This window comes from Neophocaena asiaeorientalis, unplaced genomic scaffold (assembly GCF_003031525.2).
Source record: "Neophocaena asiaeorientalis asiaeorientalis breed wild unplaced genomic scaffold, Neophocaena_asiaeorientalis_V1.1 scaffold129, whole genome shotgun sequence".
NCBI lineage: Eukaryota > Metazoa > Chordata > Mammalia > Artiodactyla > Phocoenidae > Neophocaena > Neophocaena asiaeorientalis.
The window spans coordinates 2,478,197-2,496,843 of NW_020172446.1; the positions used below are offsets into that span (position 1 = coordinate 2,478,197).

Below are 18,647 nucleotides of genomic sequence, written 5' to 3' on the forward strand. Positions count from 1 at the left end.
AAGAAAAAAGCCTTATGATATAGGGAGTATAAGCTCTCAGAGCCCAAAGAATCTGGTTGATTAGAGGGTAAGCTTGATCTCTGGACAACTTTTAATCACTAATGCTACTCCATTTAAAATAGGGGATTTGTACATTGAAATTATTTGGTATTCTTTTAGAAATACAGAATAAACAAGCATTTTATCAGCCTAGTTGCAATCCATCTTCTTGGTATCCTGTAGTAAATGTAGTATCTTTTGAGCAATGCCTATTCACTTAAGAGATTAAAACTGTCAATATTTTTTGCAGAAATTTCATAAGGTGGTGAAATCAAATGTATACATTCACAATGGTAGGTGTATATATATATATATTTGGTTAAAAACTGGGGGAACCTCTATGATCCCTCAAGCTTAACAATCATTTAAATTGATACAAAACTGCAGATTCAAGCTCTAGTTTGAGTCTCTAATTTTGGCCAAATCTAAAGCCAGCAACTCATGCCAGCTCCTTATCCCAGGTCATACTTTACACTGTTTTTGCTTCTGACTCACCCCATTTGCTATTCCTGTTAACTGCAGTCTTGGGCCACGACTGCCCCACATTGATAAACCAAAACTAACACTCAGCGAAGTCACCAGTAGGGAGTAAAGTCAGGTGAGGGAGTGAACAAGCTGGCTCTGAGGAAGAGCTGGAGGTCGCTGCTGTAAGCAGTACAGAAATGCGGAGGTGGGAGGATGGGGCACCAGAAGGGTGAGGGTCTATGGTATGTGATAATCGGACTGATCAACAGTAAATTAGTAACAAGTTAAGAAAATCTGTGGTCAAATCTCTAACATAACATTTTCTAACATGAAGTTACTCAAATAACATTTATTGATTTGCAGTCTATCTTATTTTGATAATCAAAAAGATACTTATCAATAAGTAGCATTAATTAATAAAACAGCTATTAGAAAGTACTTAGAAATTTTATAAGAATCAACTCCTTTGCTTTTTAAAGGAAATTTGATACGTGATGTGGAAATTAGGCTCTATTGAAATATATACTGAACAAAACATAACTCAGTAAGACATACAGTTGCGTATAAAGTGAGACACATGAGCCAAATTATTTCAAGCACTCAATCAATTCAGTTACTCCTGGCTTCCCGACACCATTTCATAAAAATATTCTGACATAAGGCCTCTACCTTTTAAGAGGTGTCCAACCAGTGCGAAGTTAAAGTTAGAGTTGAAATTGAGTCCAACAAAATGATCCATTTGTTTGCAGTGCCATTCCAGAGGATTCCGGATCGCCATGAATACTTCCTCTGGACTCTATTAAAAAATAATCATGAGATGGTTGACGGGGTCCACACAGGAAGGATCACTTATTGGTTTTTTGTGTTCAACAGCTGTGACAAGGTAAATACTCCTTTCAGGTTGAGAGAAATTATTTTCAGGTGACTACAGAAAACCACAGAACATTTAAGGTACTGCAAATAAATTCGTGCAAGATAGTTAAGCATACAAATAATAAGGTGATGGAAGATAAAACAGCTTTGATTTACAATGCAAAGTAAGTGACTGTCAATTTATATCCCAGTGACTTTTTAAAAACTAAAATTATTGTTATTTTAAATAAGACCATGCACTGAACTGTAGCTGGCACTTCGTGTACTATGATGACTGGAAATTCAAGAGAATGAAGAGAGTTCATATTTACTGAGCGCCTGCTGTATACAAGTGTTAGATACATTATTGTGTTGAAACCTTAAAGCAATTCTATGTAATAGGTATTAGCTCTACTTTACAGATTGACAGATTCACTCATTCATTCTTTTACTTATCAAATACTCTTTATATGTTTTGATGTGCCAGGCATGGTTCTAGGCTCTGCAAGTACGTCAGTGAACTAAACAGACAAAAACTACTCGCCCTGGTGGATGTGACATTCTAGTGTGGGAAAACAAGGAAATTGAAACTCAAAAATACTGTGTAACTTGACCTCTAAATTAAGATTTTTTAAAAATTGGGGTATAGTTGCTTTACACTGTTTTAGTTTCTGCTGTACAAGGAAGTGAATCAGCTCTATGTATACATATATCCCCTCCCTCTTGGACCTCCCCACCCCCACCCCCATCCCACCCATCTATGTCGAAACAGAGCACGGAGCTGAGGTCCCTGCACTATACAGCAGGTTCCCACCAGCTATCGGTTTTACATATGGCAGTGCACATACGTCAATGTTTCCTAAAGTGTGGTACCAGGAATACCTGCTTTAAAGTCACTGATGATGCTTGTTTAAAGGTGAAAAGTACTGGGTTCCATCTCAGAATCATGAGAGGTGATAAGGACCGGGAATTTGCATTTTTAAAAAAAGAAGCCCTGTGACTTCCTTATGCACAGAGATTTTTTTAAAGCAAAAACTGAAGGTATTTAGGGTCATGTTCAGGTCTGTCTAGATTTCTATCTCAAAGAAAGAAAAGCATGAGTCTATAAGATAAATGTAGAGAGATGTTTCGAGCATTTTTTATAATAGAAACGATGACAAACAAATCAAATGTTCATTAATGGACAAATGGTTGAATAAATTGTGCTTCATCATACTGTAAAATACTCTGCAGCCATGAGAAAGAATTATACACACACATACAAATGTATATATATACACACACATTTATGTGTGTGTGTGCATAGATACATGCTTAGAAAGATGTTCACTTTATATTGTTAAATAAAAAAGCAAATTGCAGAATATCATATAAATATTACATAAAGTATTAACCTACTATATGTTCAATTTATATATATATTTTCAGCTTTATTGAGGTATAACTGGCAAATAAAATTGTAAGATATTTAAAGTGTGCAATGTGATGACCTGAACGATGAATATATACCCTTTCACATACATGTTGTGAAAGGATTCCCCGCATTAAGTTAATAAACACATCCATCACCTCACATATTCATATCCCATCCCCCTTTTTGGTGAGAACATTTAAGTTCTATTCTCTTAGCAAATTTCAATTATACACTACAGTGTTATCAACTACAGTCACCAGGTTATACAACAGATTCTCAGACCTTATTCATCGTTCATTCTGGTGACTTTTAACAGGCTTTATTATCTCTGATTCCTAGTATCCTGGGGCACTGGAGGCAATATTAGCTTCTGCTAATGGGCTATTCTGGCAATGAAAATGCCAAGGCAGACATTCCTAGACAAACACTTCACGTACGACTATTCTTATATTCACAGAAACGGCCAATAGCTAGCTATCTCTCTGACCACCACTGTCCCAAGACCACCGCAGAAAACGGCAATGCGGATTAGGAAAGAGAGGTTCTAGTCCCACATCAGATGTACAAACACGAACAAGTTACTTGACTTCTTTGTTCTTTTCTATCTTGTAAAATGGAGGTCTGACTGATAAACTTCAAGGTAGCTTCTATCTCTATAATTTTGTTTCCATACTTCCCAGAGCCCCAGCTGTTCTGGGTCTACATAAGACTGAACAAATAATTTTTAGATGAGGTACCTTCACACTTAAAACCGTGCTCTGGTTCTGTTTCTTTCTACCCACAAGCTCTGTTAATTTAACTTCAAGCGAATCTCTTGTTATATACACACATCTATCTTAAAATTCCTCTCTTTTCTCCTAGACTCGTCCCATTTTTTTTCTCCAAAGACAAAAGGAATACAATTTCTTACTGTTATATTCCTTCCACTATCCTCTGTGAACCAAAATCCAACCTCAATCAAGGCTGATAAGAGGGGTGGCGATGGTATGTTTTAAAGTGGGATTAAGCAAACAAAAAACTAGTACAATTAAGTATCCAAAAGCTTCCTTTAGACTCTCCAAATTCCTTATCTGCTTCTAATTATACCTATTTTCCATTAAGTACCATAATTCAATAAAAGCAAGCTAATTTTCGGATTAGTTCTTTGTGAACTGAAATGGGGGTGGGGAAGGCTAACCTTTACCTTTGGGTTATGAAATTACAACTGAGTGTAGAGTGCATTGGACAGCATAGGGCCTAGCATGGTAGCTATTATTATTACTATTTTTATACCTATTCTGTTTACTAATACTGGGCAAATACTGTTTTCTGCTATTTTTATATTAAAAATATGCAAAGTTTAAACAGTTTTTATGAGCTGGTAAGGAACTATGCTCATAATAAGTTGCATTACAGAAATTCATATTTAAGTTATGGACCTCTTCTGATTTTAAAAGATAACAACAAGAAGAGAGGGAGGAGCTCTAATGTGCTTGGCATTTAGGAATACCAAGTGGAAGCTTATTCACCTTGTCATTGAATATCCGGAGACTGTCTAAGGTGTGCAGGTTTTGTTCCAGAAGTGCGGTGCCTGCTGAATACAAGTTGACTTCATCGAGCTGCAGCACGGCCACAGCTACCCAAAAGAGGGCTTTATGCAGAGGGGAGTCCTGGCAAGGGAGACACACTACAGGTTAGCAAGATGAACCACAAACAGCCTCATCAAAACACACTGCAGTACAAAACAGATCATGTTATCCCACACATTATGCATGTTTTCTCTTCTGGATAAGGTAAATATATCAGTAAGTTCTTCCTCTATTCCACGTGTGTAACTAAAGACACTGTTACCAGGCTGAGAACCTTGGCATCTCCTTTGATTGCTCCGTATTCTTGGATTCTAAAACCTGGTCACCAAGTTTTGTTGATGCTTCCAAAGTAGTCCCTTTTGTGCCTGTTTATTGCTAATGACACTGTGCCGTGCCAACCTTCTTTACTCTAAATGCAGATTCTTTCTGCCTCCAGTTTCCCCCTGCTCCAATCCACTGTGCACACGACCGCCAGAATGACCTTCACCCTCACAGTGAAGACGAGAGAACCATTTTGTATAAGTTAGGATTAGAATGTTTGTAGAACATATAACTCAATACCAGGAATATACAAGTATTTATTTCTCAGTAATCTCTCTGAAATCTGGCATATCTTTGTACTCAATTCACAGAATACGACTTCAGAGTTGGAAGATAATACTAGGCCATCATCTAGTCCATTTTACTCATTTTATCAATGTGGAAACATGATGTCCAGATGTTAAATGATCTTCTTGAGGTCACAAAGCTGAGATGATCTCAGACCACCCTAAAACAGTGGCTAGTATCATCTTATTCCTTTTAAACATTACCTTCATTTAGCACCCAAACTTTTGATTATCAGGTATACTTTACCCAGCTTTACATTTCTTCACAATAATGGTCACCAATTAATATATCATGTATTTTAATTACTTTATTATCTAGCCACTCCTCAACTTCCACATTCACCCTAGAATGAAAGTTCCATGAAGGCAGATAATTTTTTTGGCTTTGTTCAGCTATATATCTCTAGTACCTAAAACAGTACTTGGCACACAGCAGATGCCCAATTATTACTTACTGGATAAAAGAATTAAGAATATATGCCCATCTGTCCTTTAGCACTGATGAGACAACACACAAGCATTTGAGAACATACTGCCCATACTTATTCTTCCTCTAACGTAAATACTTCAAACAACTAAATTTTAAGGCAGGAAGTTCTACTTTAACTATAGCTCTTTCTTTGTAACTTCTCAATCCATCTTATTTTCTGAATTCTGAAAGAAAATAACATTTAACACTGACACCCAAAATGAATGCACTCATTTTCTACACAGTAATTACCTTATTAAGAAGTGGTTGTAACTTGGTTAGTGCTATCACTGTAGCTTCTATCAGAACTTGACTGTTGTAAGTATCAGGTCCTTTTAAGCAACTCTCAAGCGCCTTTTAGGGAAACAGAATTCTTTATTTTACTTTCATTGAAATAAAACATTAACTCCTAAACTGAGTCTCAGAATTATTTCAGGAACAATTCCTTATTTAATAAGTGTGAGGATTATTTCCAGTGCTATGGTGATTTTGGTAGCTAGCTCAAAGCACATTTGGGTTCTTATTTTAAAATATTTTTATATTATATTCTAATATAAGAAATCAGGCATTATTACAGGTAATTACAAATTATATAATTTTATATAAGGCTAGTCCTACCATCTAGTTAAATGCTTATAATAAAATATTAAGAGTACCTTCTACCAAAAGAAATACTTAATTTTCTTTTTAAGATATGTTCTCTAGAGAGGTTTCTTCACTTCAAAGAATTACAATAAAAAAAATAATCAAAACCCAATTTTTAAAGATTCAATAAGCAACATACAAGATATTTTATTAAATTCAAATTTAAATGTCCCTTAGAAAAATTCAAGATATACTTTACAACTTGGGAGCAACAAATAGTTGGGAGGAGAGGAGGAGGTACCTTGCTGAGAATACGGATAATCTGCTTTATCTGCCCATGAGACACTCGTTTGCTAATACAGCCAAAGACAACAAGAGCTCTTGGTTGCAGGGATGGATTATATTGGAATGCAAATCTGCAATTTAAAGATCCAAAGAGCTTATGAAAACCTTTGTGTTTATATATATTAAATAATTAATTAAAATATTGATTATGCAATAGTATCTATCTTTTCAACAGTACACGTACTTTTGCAACTTAAATTTATTTGGGACATACCTTTGAGCTAGTTCTGTCCACTGGTCCAGCCACTTGCATGTTGGAATATCTCTCATACATGCCTAAAAAAAAAGATACTCTGAATATATTTATGTATATAAATGTTTATAAACATTAAAAAATGTTTATTATAATGGCACTAAACAAGTGACATATATATTACCAATAAACACATTCCATGGGAGTGTTTTTATTTAAGCATTAAGTGCAAAACAGCAGAATAAACCAGCATTTCTTCTATACAGTACCAGTGGATTTTTAAAAATGAGCTTAGTTTCTTATCATTTTGCCTTCTATACCTCCATGATCTCCAACAAAGCTTCTGTGACTGTTTCCAAGGATGTCAAAGCAAAAGTCTCCCTCTCATAGGAGCCAGGAGAGAATGACCTGTCCCGGTAGCTGGAGCGGAAGGCAATGACAGCAGCTGACTTGACTTTGCTAATGCCAAACAGCAGGTAAAATTTGGGTAATGAGAACTCTGTCAAACTGAGTCTCAAAACTTGCTTGGTCTCTTCTGTAAAAGTAAAAAGGAACAAGTAAAGACTTTAAAGATACAATTTTTTAAATTCTAAAGTGCCATATTTCATTTTGAATTTAGATAATTTGAATATCATATCAAAATTACATAAAAATGCGCCCTAAACCAACCTTCTGGATACATGAACATAATGCTCATTACTTAACTTCCTTTACGTACAAATTTGTGCTAGTAAAGCAACACTGTCAACCAGTGCTGAGCCTTTGGCTTATGTGATAACTACTAGAGTCTACATGACAAACGTGCACAGAATATCTTTGTCATGGCTTGAGATGGAATGCAAGTAATTCATTCTTTTTCTTCTTGATTTGATTATATTTCATATCATTAACATAGGCTTGATTAAGCAGCTTGGTATTAAGGTACCGTAATAAATAATAAGGTAATTTATGCCAGTCAAGTGGTGTAAAATGGAGAAAGGAACTGGTGAAACACAAATGGCTTTCTTGGAACTTACCACTAAAATGAAGCTGAGAACAAGTACACAGAGAGTGAATGATATTAATGACCAATCCATGTGTGGAAGCTCTAAGGGAGAGTGGCCCTGTGGCTACTAAGAAAGTAACAACGTGGAAGAGGTAGGGGAGATGAGCTGCCACATCCAGGGAATTGTTGAAGGACAGCATCAGCATGTAGCGGGCTAGAATAGCAATATCGTCCCACATGAGATGTTGCTCTAAAGTAGGAGTTGGAGATAAGCATGTCTTGTCAATTATTTTGCACATCCTTCCAATAACCTGTAAAGAAGCAGAATTTTAAAAAACATGGGAGTTAAAAAGTTTTATCACAAAAAATTTCAGTTTAAAATGACTCGTTATAAAACAGAAAACCTCCTGATAATAAAAATAGACACATCAAGCCATAGCCCAGAAGGCAAAGGAAAAGGGATTACCTTGCTTGAAACCAATTTCACATTTCCAGAAGCCAAAGCTACAGCAGTATCTGCCATCACCTCAGCTTTTATTGATCCCAAGCCACCCGTTGCACTGGTTTTGATGAAACTGTCTAGGACAACATCAAGGAGGTCTGTAATCTAGTGGAAGAGGGAAAGATAACATGTTTTAGCCATTCTGCCAACTTAATTTTTTTAACTTAAAAATAGTTCAAGGAGTAGCCCAATCAACATGAAAATTCTATTTTACCTGAGGCCTCCAAAATACTAGGCTTTATTTAGAGACCTGTCAATAAATATAATTTATCATAAAATATCCAGGAAAGGATGAGAATATTCCCTCAATTCCTTCAGAGACTGGCATTCAAAAATTTTAAATCTCTACGTATATTATTTTCACTCTTTTTTTTTTTGTTTACTATTTTATTTAATTAATTAATTTATTTGGCTGTGTCGGGTCTTCGCTGTTGCGTACGGGCAGGCTTTCTCTAGTTGCGGTGAGCGGGGGCCCCTCTTCGTTGCAGTGTGCGGGCTTCTCACTGCGGTGGCTTCTCTTGTTGTGGAGCACGGCATCTAGGTGCGCAGGCTCAGTAGTTGTGGTGCACAGGCTTAGCTGCTCCACGGCATGTGGGATCTTCCCAGACCAGGGATCGAACCCATGTCCCCTGCATTGGCAGGCGGATTCTTAACCACTGCGCCACCAGGGAAGTCCTATTTTCACTCACTCTTAAAGCACCTCTGTTCTCTTCTAAGACAGTATGTACGAGCAGCATAAAGTACAATTATTTTAAAATACAGGAATGGCATCAAGTACTGAGATGTTTTGTAGAGCTACAAAAATGGCTCCAAGGTCATTTAAAATTATTTGGAGGATTCACAGCATTGAGTAAGGGTATCGCCTCCTTCAATGATTATCTTGAAGAAATGGTAGCATAAATCTTGTCAGATAAAACATAGTTACATTATACTATTTTAATATTGGCATTCTTATGCTGGTACTATAAGTGAGAGCCAGTGGCCCAAATAACATCATTAGCAAACATTTACTGACACCTATGGTATATAGGGTACTAGAATACACTGTAATGCACTATTTATTAAAAACAACATCAGATTTTTACAGTTAAATTCTACATGCGGCCATCCCTTGGTATCCTTGGAGATTAGTTCCAGGACTCCCTGCAGATACCAGATTCCCGGGATGCTCAAGTCCCTTACATAAAAAAATGGCATAGTACAGCTAGCCCTCAGCACCTGTGGGTTCTACACACTGAGAATTCTGTGGGATGACTGTAATTATGCCATGGAGAAGAGTGCTAAAATAATTAGTGTTTCTCTGGCTCTGAGACATGCATTAGACTTGAACAATTCTGAAGCAGATCAAGAATTAGGTGGGTGTCTGCATGCTTTCTGAAAGAGGGGACTGTCTTTTATACAGCTATATCCCTAGCTTAGTGCTTTGTGCAACGTGGGTATCAGATAAATATCTCCACCAAGGAGGTACTAGAAAAATATTTGAGCAAACTCAATACCTGCCCAAGGCTCCCCCATATTTTTGCTTGAATAGATGGATACATCTGTTTCTCGTTTATAGTCATTGTTATCAGCTTATCAAGAATCGCAGTAACTCTTTGTCTTTTGGCATCATCATTGTGCTTACAAAAACGTACTAGATTTGACAGCCACGGAGTCATGTATTCCAAACAAAGGTGTTTCAATTCAATACCTGGGGAAAAAAACACTATCAGCACAGATGGTCCATGAAAATTACATCAACAATTATTTTAAAATGAAAGATTGGGGGAAAAACGGTAAAAGATAAAGACCATTACCTAGAATCAGACCTGGAGAAAAGAGACTTGGCAAATATATGACTGAAGATAGAGATGAAGAAAGGGAACAACCCTTAAAGAAAGTAATCTTCAAAGCCATTAAGCCAATTTTTGAAAAGTTTTATTTTTCTCCCATTGAAAAAAAAATAAATTTATTTTATTTTTTGGGGCTGTGTTGGGTCTTCGTTGCTGTGCGCGGGCTTTTCTCTGGTTGTGGCGAGCAGGGGCTACTCTTGGTTGCGGTGCATGGGCTTCTCATTGCGGTGGCTTCTCTTGTTGTGAAGCATGGGCTCTAGGCGCACGGGCCTCAGTAGTTGTGGCACGTGGGCTCAGTAGTTGTGGCGCACAGGCTTAGCTGCTCCGTGGCATGTGGGATCTTCCAGATCAGGGCTCGAACCAGTGTCCCGTGCGTTGGCAGGTGGATTCTTAACCACCGCACCACCAGGGAAGTCCTTATTTTTCTCCCTTTTAGTAACTTCTAGTTAAAATTTTTCTTGCTTTCTTCTAATTGTAAAAGGAATATGTGGGTAGTCACAGGAAGTTTGGTAAAAGGAAAGTATCACCACAATAATGAAACCGATATCAATATATTGGTGTATCACTTGATCTCTCCATAGGCTTTCAAATCTATACAAAGATAATGTATATTCACATGTGTGTATACACACACATAACCCATCCCAACTCCTCCACAAAAAATTAGGGTTACGCCATATATGTAGTATGATCTGAATATTTTTTTCACTATATATTATACTGAGATTTACTCAACAATAAAAATTCTCCAAAGACATTTAATAACTTTTTATTTTGAAATAACTTCAGACTTACAAAAACATACAAAAATAATGCAAAAATTCCTCTATATAACTTCACCTAGAGCACCCAAAACATTTTTTAATCATGTTAAAATACACATAACGTAAAAGCTGCCATTTTAAGGTTTACAGTTCAGTGGCATTAAGTACATTCACAGTGTTGTGCAACCATCGCCACCATCCATCTCCAGAACTTTTTCACCTTCCCAAACTGAAATTCCATACCAAAAACTTTTTTAATGGCTTCATATTATTTCATCACATGGAGATCCAACAAAGTAGTCAGTTCTTCATTATCTACTTTTAGACTGTTTCAATTTTTCGCTATTATAAATAATGTTATGTGAAGTTCAAAAGAGATCTATGGCAACAGAGGTCATAATACTGGTTACTCTCGGTGAGGACAGGTACTGACTGAGAGGAACCTTCCGGATGCTGGAAATGTCCTGTATCTTGACCTGGGAGATGGTTTTGTGGTGTACGCACATGTAAAACTTAATCAAGCTGTTCATTTAAAATTTGGGCATTTTATTGATAAGATATACCTGAATTAAAAAAACCTAAATAAAAAATAATGCTATGATAAACATATGAATATTAATTCCTTAGGATAAATTCTAAGAAGTGGAATTATGATTCCAAAAGCTATAAACATCCATGAGGTGACTGATATCCATGTCAAAACTGCTTTCTAGAAAAGCTGCCCTGTTCACAATTCCAAAGACATCGACACTGAATTTTTTAAAAAATATCTTTGCCAATCTGATAGTTGAATATATTATCTTACTATTCTTTCAGTTTGAACTTCTTTGAATTTATTAGTGAACTCTTAAAAACATATTCTTTCTTAGTATGACCGGCATGTTACTGTTGATCCATTTTTCTTATTAATCCGTAAGGATTTTTCATGATAAAGATATTACGCTTTTCTCATATCTGCTGCAAGCATACTTAAGTTTTATTTTTAATCTACCTTTTACTTTTTTTTTTTTAAGTAGAGATTTTGAAGTTTTACATGGTCAAAACTGTTCACCATTTCCTTTGTTTCCATCTGTAACTTTTTTGCTTCGTAAGTCCTTACTCACAAAGCAACTAGATATTATTCTTCCTTTTCTTTTTTAAATGGTCCCAGTTTTTATATTTTTTTTGAATTTTATTTATTTTTTTTATACAGCAGGTTCTTATTAGTTATCCATTTTATACATATTAGTGTATATATATCAATCCCAATCTCCCAATTCATCACCCCACCCCCCCCCCTCCCCCCGCCGCTTTCCCCCCTTGGTGTCCATACGTTTGTTCTCTACATCTGTGTCTCAATTTCTGCCCTGCAAACCAGTTCATCTGTACCATTTTTCTAGGTTCCACATATATGCATTAATATACAATATTTGTTTTTCTCTTTCTGACTTACTTCACTCTGTATAACAGTCTCTAGGTCCAACCACGTCTCTAAAAACGACCCAATTTTGTTCCTTTTTATGGCTGAGTAATATTCCATTGTATATATGTACCACATCTTCTTTATCCATTCATCTGTCGATGGGCATTTAGGTTGCTTCCATGACCCGGCTATTGTAAATGTGGCTGCAGTGAACACTGGGCTGCATGTGTCTTTTTGAATTATGCCTTCCTCTGGGTATATGTCCAGTAGTGAGATTGCTGGGTCATATAGTAATTCTACTTTTACTTTTTTAAGGAACCTCCATACTGTTCTCCATAGTGGCTGTATCAACTTACATTCCCACCAACAGTGCAAGAGGGTTTCCTTTTCTCCACACCCTCTCCAGCATTTGTTGTTTGTAGATTTTCTGATGATGCCCATTCTAACCAGTGTGACATGATACTTCACTGTGGTTTTGATTTGCATTTCTCTAATAATTAGTGATGTTGAGCAGCTTTTCATGTGCTTCTTGGCCATCTGTATGTCTTCTTTGGAGAAATGTCTGTTTAGGTCTTCTGCCCATTTTTGGATTGGGTTGTTTGTTTTTTTAATACTGAGCTGCATGAGCTGTTTATATATTTTGGAGATTAATCCTTTGTCCGTTGATTTGTTTGCAAATATTTTCTCCCATTCTGTGGGTTGTCATTTCATCTTGTTTGTAGTTTCCTTTGTTTTGTAAAAGGTTTTAAGTTTCATTAGGTCTCCTTTGTTTATTTTTGTTTTTATTTCCATTATTCTAGGAGGTGGATCAAAAAAGATCTTGCTGTGATTTATGTCAAAGAGTGCTCTTCCTATATTTTCCTCTAAGAGTTTTAGAGTGTCTGGTCTTAACATTTAAGTCTCTAATCCATTTTGAGTTTTTGTGTATCATGTTAGGGAGTGTTCTAATTTCATTCTTTTACATGTAGCTTTCCAGTTTTCCCAGCACCTCTTTCTGAAGAGACTGTCTTTTCTCCATTGTATATCCTTGCCTCCTTTGTCATAGATTAGTTGACCATAGGTGTGTGGGTTTATCTCTGGGCTTTCTATCCTGTTCCATTGATCTACATTTCTGTTTTTGTGCCAGTACCATATTGTCTTGATTACTGTAGCTTTGTAGTATAGTCTGAAGTCAGGGAGTCTGATTCCTCCAGCTCCATTTTTTTCCCTCAAGACTGCTTTGGCTATTCGGGGTCTTTTGTGTCTTTTGTGTCTTTTAAGATTTTTTGTTCTAGTTCTGTAAAAGATATCACTGGTAATTTGATAGGGACTGAATCTGTAGATTGCTTTGTGTAGTATAGTCATGTTCACAATGTTGATTCTTCCAATCCAAGAACATGGTATATCTCTCCATCTGTTTGTATCATCTTTTATTTCTTTCATCAGTGTCTTACAGTTTTCTGCATGCAGGTCTTTTGTCTCCCTAGGAAGGTTTATTCCTAGGTATTTTATTCTTTTTGTTGTAATGGTAAATGGGAGTGTTTCCTTAATTTCTCTTTCAGATTTTTCATCATTAGTGTATAGGAATGCAAGAGATTTCTGTGCATTATTTTTGTATCCTCCAACTTTACCAAATTCATTGATTAGCTCTAGTAGTTTTCTGGTGGCATCTTTAGGACTCTCTATGTATAGTATCATGCCATCTGCAGTGACAGTTTTACTTCTTCTTTTCCAATCTGTATTCCTTTTATTTCTTCTTCTTCTCTGATTGCCAAAGAACTGCTTTTGCTGCATCCCATAGGTTTTGGATTGTCATATTTTCATTGTCATTTGTCTCTAAGTATCTTTTGATTTCCACTTTGATTTCTTCAGTGATCTCTTGGTTATGTAGTAACATATTGTTTAGCCTCCATATGTTTGTGTTTACATTTTTTTCCCTGTAACTGATTTCTAATCTCATGGCATTGTGGTCAGAAAAGATGCTTGATATGATTTCAGTTTTCTTAAATTTACTGAGGCTTGGTTTGTGACCCAAGATGTGATCTATCCTGGAGAATGTTCCATGCGCACTTGAGGAGAAAGTGTAATCTGCTGTTTTTGGATGGAATGTCCTATAAATATCAATTAAGTCTATCTGGTCTATTGTGTCATTTAAAGCTTCTGTTTTCCTTATTTATTTTCATTTTGGATGATCTGTCGATTGGTGTAAGTGAGGTGTTGAAGTCCCCCACTATTACTGTGTTACTGTCGATTTCCTCTTTTATAAAAGCTGTTGGCAGTTGCCTTATGTATTGAGGTGCTCCTATGTTGGGTGCATATATATTTATAATTGCCATATCTTCTTCCTGGATTGATCCCTTGATCATTATGTAGTGTCCTTCCTTGTCTCTTGTAACATTTTTCATTTTAAAGTCTATTTTGTCTGATACGAGTATTGCTACTCCAGCTTTCTTTTGATTTCCATTTGCACGGAATATCTTTTTCCATCCCCTCACTTTCAGTCTGTATGTGTCCCTAGGTCTGAAGCGGGTCTCTTGTAGACAGCATATATATGGGTCTTGTTTTTGTATCCATTCAGCAAGCCTGTGTCTTTTGGTTGGAGCATTTAACTCATTCACGTTTAAGGTAATTATCAACACGTATGTTCCTATGACCGTTTTCTTAATTGTTTTGGGTTTGTTTTTGTAGGTCCTTTTCTTCTCATGTTTCCCACTTAGAGAAGTTCCTTTAGCATTTGTTGTTTGGTGGTGCTGAATTCTCTTAGCTTTTGCTTGTCTGTAAAGCTTTTGATTTCTCCATTGAAGCTGAATGAGATCCTTGCCATGTAGAGTAATCTTGGTTGTAGATTCTTCCCTTTCATCACTTTAAATATGTCATGCCACTCCCTTGTGGCTTGTAGACTTTCTGCTGAGAAATCAGCTGTTAACTTTATGGGAGTTCCCTTGTTTGTTATTTGTCGTTTTTCCCTTGCTGCTTTCAATAATTTTTCTTTGTTTTTAATTTTTGCCAATTTGATTACTATGTGTTTCGGCATGTTTCTCCTTGGGTTTATCCTGTATGGGGCTCTCTGCACTTCCTGAACCTTGGTGGCTATTTCCTTTCCCATGCTAGGGAAGTTTTCGACTATAATCTCTTCAAATATTTTCTCAGGTCCTTTCTCTCTCTCTTCTCCTTCTGGGACCCCTATAACGCGAATGTTGTGTTTAATGTTGTCCCAGAGGTCTCTTAGGCTGTCTTCATTTCTTTTCATTCTTTTTTCTGTTCCACAGCAGTGAATTCCTCCATTCTGTCTTCCAGGTCACTTATCCATTCTTCTGCCTCAGTTATTCTGCTATTGATTCCTTCTTGTGTATTTTTTATTTCAGTTATTGTATTGTTCATCTCTGTTTGTTTGTTCTTTAATTCTTCTAGGTCTTTGTTAAACATTTCTTGCATCTGCTCGATCTTTGCCTCCATCCTTTTTCCGAGGTCCTGGATCATCTTCACTATCATTATTCTGAATTCTTTTTCTGGAAGGTTGCCTATCTCCACTTCATTTAGTTGTTTTTCTGGGGTTTTATCTTGTTCCTTCATCTGGTACATAGCCCTCTGCCTTTTCATCTTGTCTATCTTTCTGTGAATGTGGTTTTTGTTCTACAGGGTGCAGGACTGTAGTTCTTCTTGCTTCTGCTGTCTGCCCTCTGGTGGATGAGGCTATCTAAGAGGCTTGTGCAAGTTTCCTCTCAACTCTTAAATATGTTGATAGTTAGAACTTATTTTGGCATCTTGTGGTTTGGCATTAAGATGAAGACCCAACTTAATTCATTTCCCAGCCTCATTTCTTAAATGATTTACTCTTTCCTGTATTAGCTTGTGATGCTTCTTTATCAATCTGTTTCTCTTAAAGTGATGTGACTGCTGATTTTTGAACACCCGTTTAAATTATTGCACTGTTGTTAACATATCTGTTAATTCAAGCCCCTCTCAGTTTTCTTTCCTTTCAATATTTTCTTAGCTATTGTACTTTCTAGTGAAATGTACAATCATTTAAAGTTCTACCTCATTCTTTTTTTTTTTTTTTTGCGGTATGCAGGCCTCTCAGTGTTGTGGCCTCTCCCGTTGTGGGGCACAGGCTCCGGACGCGCAGCCTCAGTGGCCATGGCTCACTGGCCCAGCTGCTCCGCGGCATGTGGGATCTTCCTGGACTGGGGCACGAACCTGTGTCCCCTGCATTGGCAGGCGGACTCTCAACCACTGTGCCACCAGGGAAGCCCTCTACCTCATTCTTAATCCTCAAATCTCACAGATATTTTAAAGGAATTACATTGATATTGTAATAATCTGGGAAGAACTGTTCATCCAGGAACACAATACCTGTGTCCATTCACTCAAATCTTTTTTTTCATATTAATATGTTTCAATAAAGCTTTTTCAATAAAACTTTTCTTGTTTTGTCAGTCTTACACGTTTTCTTTTTAGGGTTATATTCTTACATCTCTTAACTGTAAAAATATATAGTGATCTGGCCTCACGGAATTTTCAAAGCTTTCAATTACTTAATACAGAAAAATCAAGAAATGTGTTTGAATGCATAAAAAAAAGTTTTATGTATTATGGAGAGAGAAAGGGAAGGGAAGAAAACGTCAGGAGGGACTTCCCTGGTAGCGCAGTGGTTAAGAATCCGCCTGAATGCAGGAGACACGTGTTCGAGCCCTGGTCTGGGAAGATCCCACATGCCGCGGAGCAACTAAGCCCTTGTGCCACAACTACTGAGCCTGCACTCTAGAGCCTGTGGGCCACGACTACCTAGCTCGCGTGCCACAACTACTGAAGCCCACGTGCCTAGAGCCTGTGCTCTGTAACAAGACAAGCCACCACAGTGAGAAGCCCATGGACTGCAACGAAGAGTAGTCCCTGCTCGCTGCAACTAGAGAAAGCCTGCGTGCAGCAACGAAGACCCAACGTAGCCAAAAATAAATAAATAAATATTTTTAAAAAAAACTATAAAATATTATTCATGACATTGATAAATTAAAAAAAAGAAAATATCAGGAAATAAGCTGGGAGAAGAATAACGTTTATACTACTATAGGATCTGAAGACAGACAGACATAAAGAGTAGATGTTCAATTTATGACACTTATCAAAGCCAAGTCAGGAGTTGACTCTGGACCCTGTATTTTGTGCCACTGCATTCTCCATGAAGTGTACATGAACAATAAAATCACAGTTCAAAGTCAACCTGAAGAAAAGAGGAAATGGCTACTTCCCTAAAATCAAGGAAGTGGATACTTTACTCATTGAGAATAACCTGCTAAGAAGAGAAATACTAAAGTTAATTAAACTGAAATAGTACGAAAAATGCTTTGTAAGTTGCCCAGAGACATAGATGGTATCAAAATCTTGCCACCTTGCTTGTATTGCCAGAATTTTGGTGGATTTCTCAATGTGGTCTACCATGAAGTTTCTTCAGTCAGACGAAAAAACAGAAGTAAAGAGGTGGAACTATACTAAAGATTTCACTGGCAAATTCTGAAATGAAATGGTTGTCTCTGAATCTTCTTAGAATCATTGTTAGTATCAAAGAAAATTATCATTACTTACTAGATTTGCTAAATCCAGAAATACACTCTTCCAAAAATTCTAAGGTGAGGTGTGGCTCATTGGCTGCCAGTGTCTTGCTAATAGAGACAATAAATAGGGTGTTGTTGGCTGGGATACATAAACCTGATGTCTCTAGTAACTGGCCCTCGATTTTTAAATTAAAGGTACAAGTTAAGGCACACAGAAGATTATAGGCAGCTGACCTAGGAGAAAACACAAATTAAGTTGTTTTAAAACTTATAATTCCAAAATTTTTTCATAACATACAACTTACGATTCTATTACCAAGCATATATCAATTATTTTTAAATTTTATGATCAATTAGAGATTAGATTTTGTGATTCTCTGGTAAACCCAAAATACCCCTTTATCATTTAGGGATTTTTTTTAAAAGGGAAATCTTCACGTAACCAGAAGAGAACTGTGAGGCTCCCGAGACAGCGAATATAAGGCCTTTCTAAAAGACATTTCATTGGGATATAAAATATGAGAATTTTATGGTCTTAAGATGGATCAATATAAAGAAAGTCAGAATAAGGCATATCATATTTTCAGTGAGGCCAAAACGCAAATTGTGCCTCCCGCTCCCACTAGATCCAGTTAAAACTGGGATAATGAGAAATAAGATGGCCCTCATCAAATTAGATTGTTCAAATCTTTCATCAGCATCTACTGAATTTCTTTCTAGGCGTCCTACAAGTTATAATACAAACTAGAGGTCAAACATTTTTAAAATATAATTAAGCTCCCCCTGCCATTTTTTTCTTTTATGAATTCCTACTATTATACACAAGCACTAAATTAAAAAAAAAAAACAAAACCCAAACCATAATATATATCCAGGTTCCATGAGAACTAAAAGCTCCCTTATTAATGTCTAAAAATATACTTAAACAACTTAGGAAACAGCTCAAAAAACTCAATGTTTAGATTGATTTTTCTCCCCTATCCACAAAAGAAATGGTTTGCTCAGTAAATTTCAGGTTTTCCTTACCTCTGAACTTTCATCATGCTAATATATTTATGCAACAACTACATGGGGGGGAAAAGCCACTGAAATT

The 18,647-nt window shown here is 36.6% G+C and overlaps 1 protein-coding gene across 5 annotated transcripts in view; it reads right to left on the reverse strand.

Annotated features, from left to right (window-relative positions):
• The window catches only part of NF1 (neurofibromin 1), a 243,002-nt gene that overhangs the window by 25,766 nt on the left and 198,589 nt on the right, over positions 1-18,647 (reverse strand). For all 5 annotated transcript variants that reach the window (XR_003002089.1, XM_024736655.1, XM_024736668.1 and 2 more), the window contains 10 exons: positions 17,586-17,788; positions 9,522-9,715; positions 7,990-8,130; positions 7,555-7,834; positions 6,859-7,073; positions 6,560-6,621; positions 6,302-6,416; positions 5,668-5,769; positions 4,279-4,419; positions 1,174-1,300 (listed from right to left, as the gene is read on the reverse strand). Coding sequence is in view for 4 of the 5 variants with exons in the window: in XM_024736655.1 (XP_024592423.1) it covers positions 1,174-1,300; positions 4,279-4,419; positions 5,668-5,769; positions 6,302-6,416; positions 6,560-6,621; positions 6,859-7,073; positions 7,555-7,834; positions 7,990-8,130; positions 9,522-9,715; positions 17,586-17,788 (1,580 nt within the window). In the remaining variant the exon portion in view is untranslated. The remainder of the gene's footprint in view (positions 1-1,173; positions 1,301-4,278; positions 4,420-5,667; positions 5,770-6,301; positions 6,417-6,559; positions 6,622-6,858; positions 7,074-7,554; positions 7,835-7,989; positions 8,131-9,521; positions 9,716-17,585; positions 17,789-18,647) is intronic.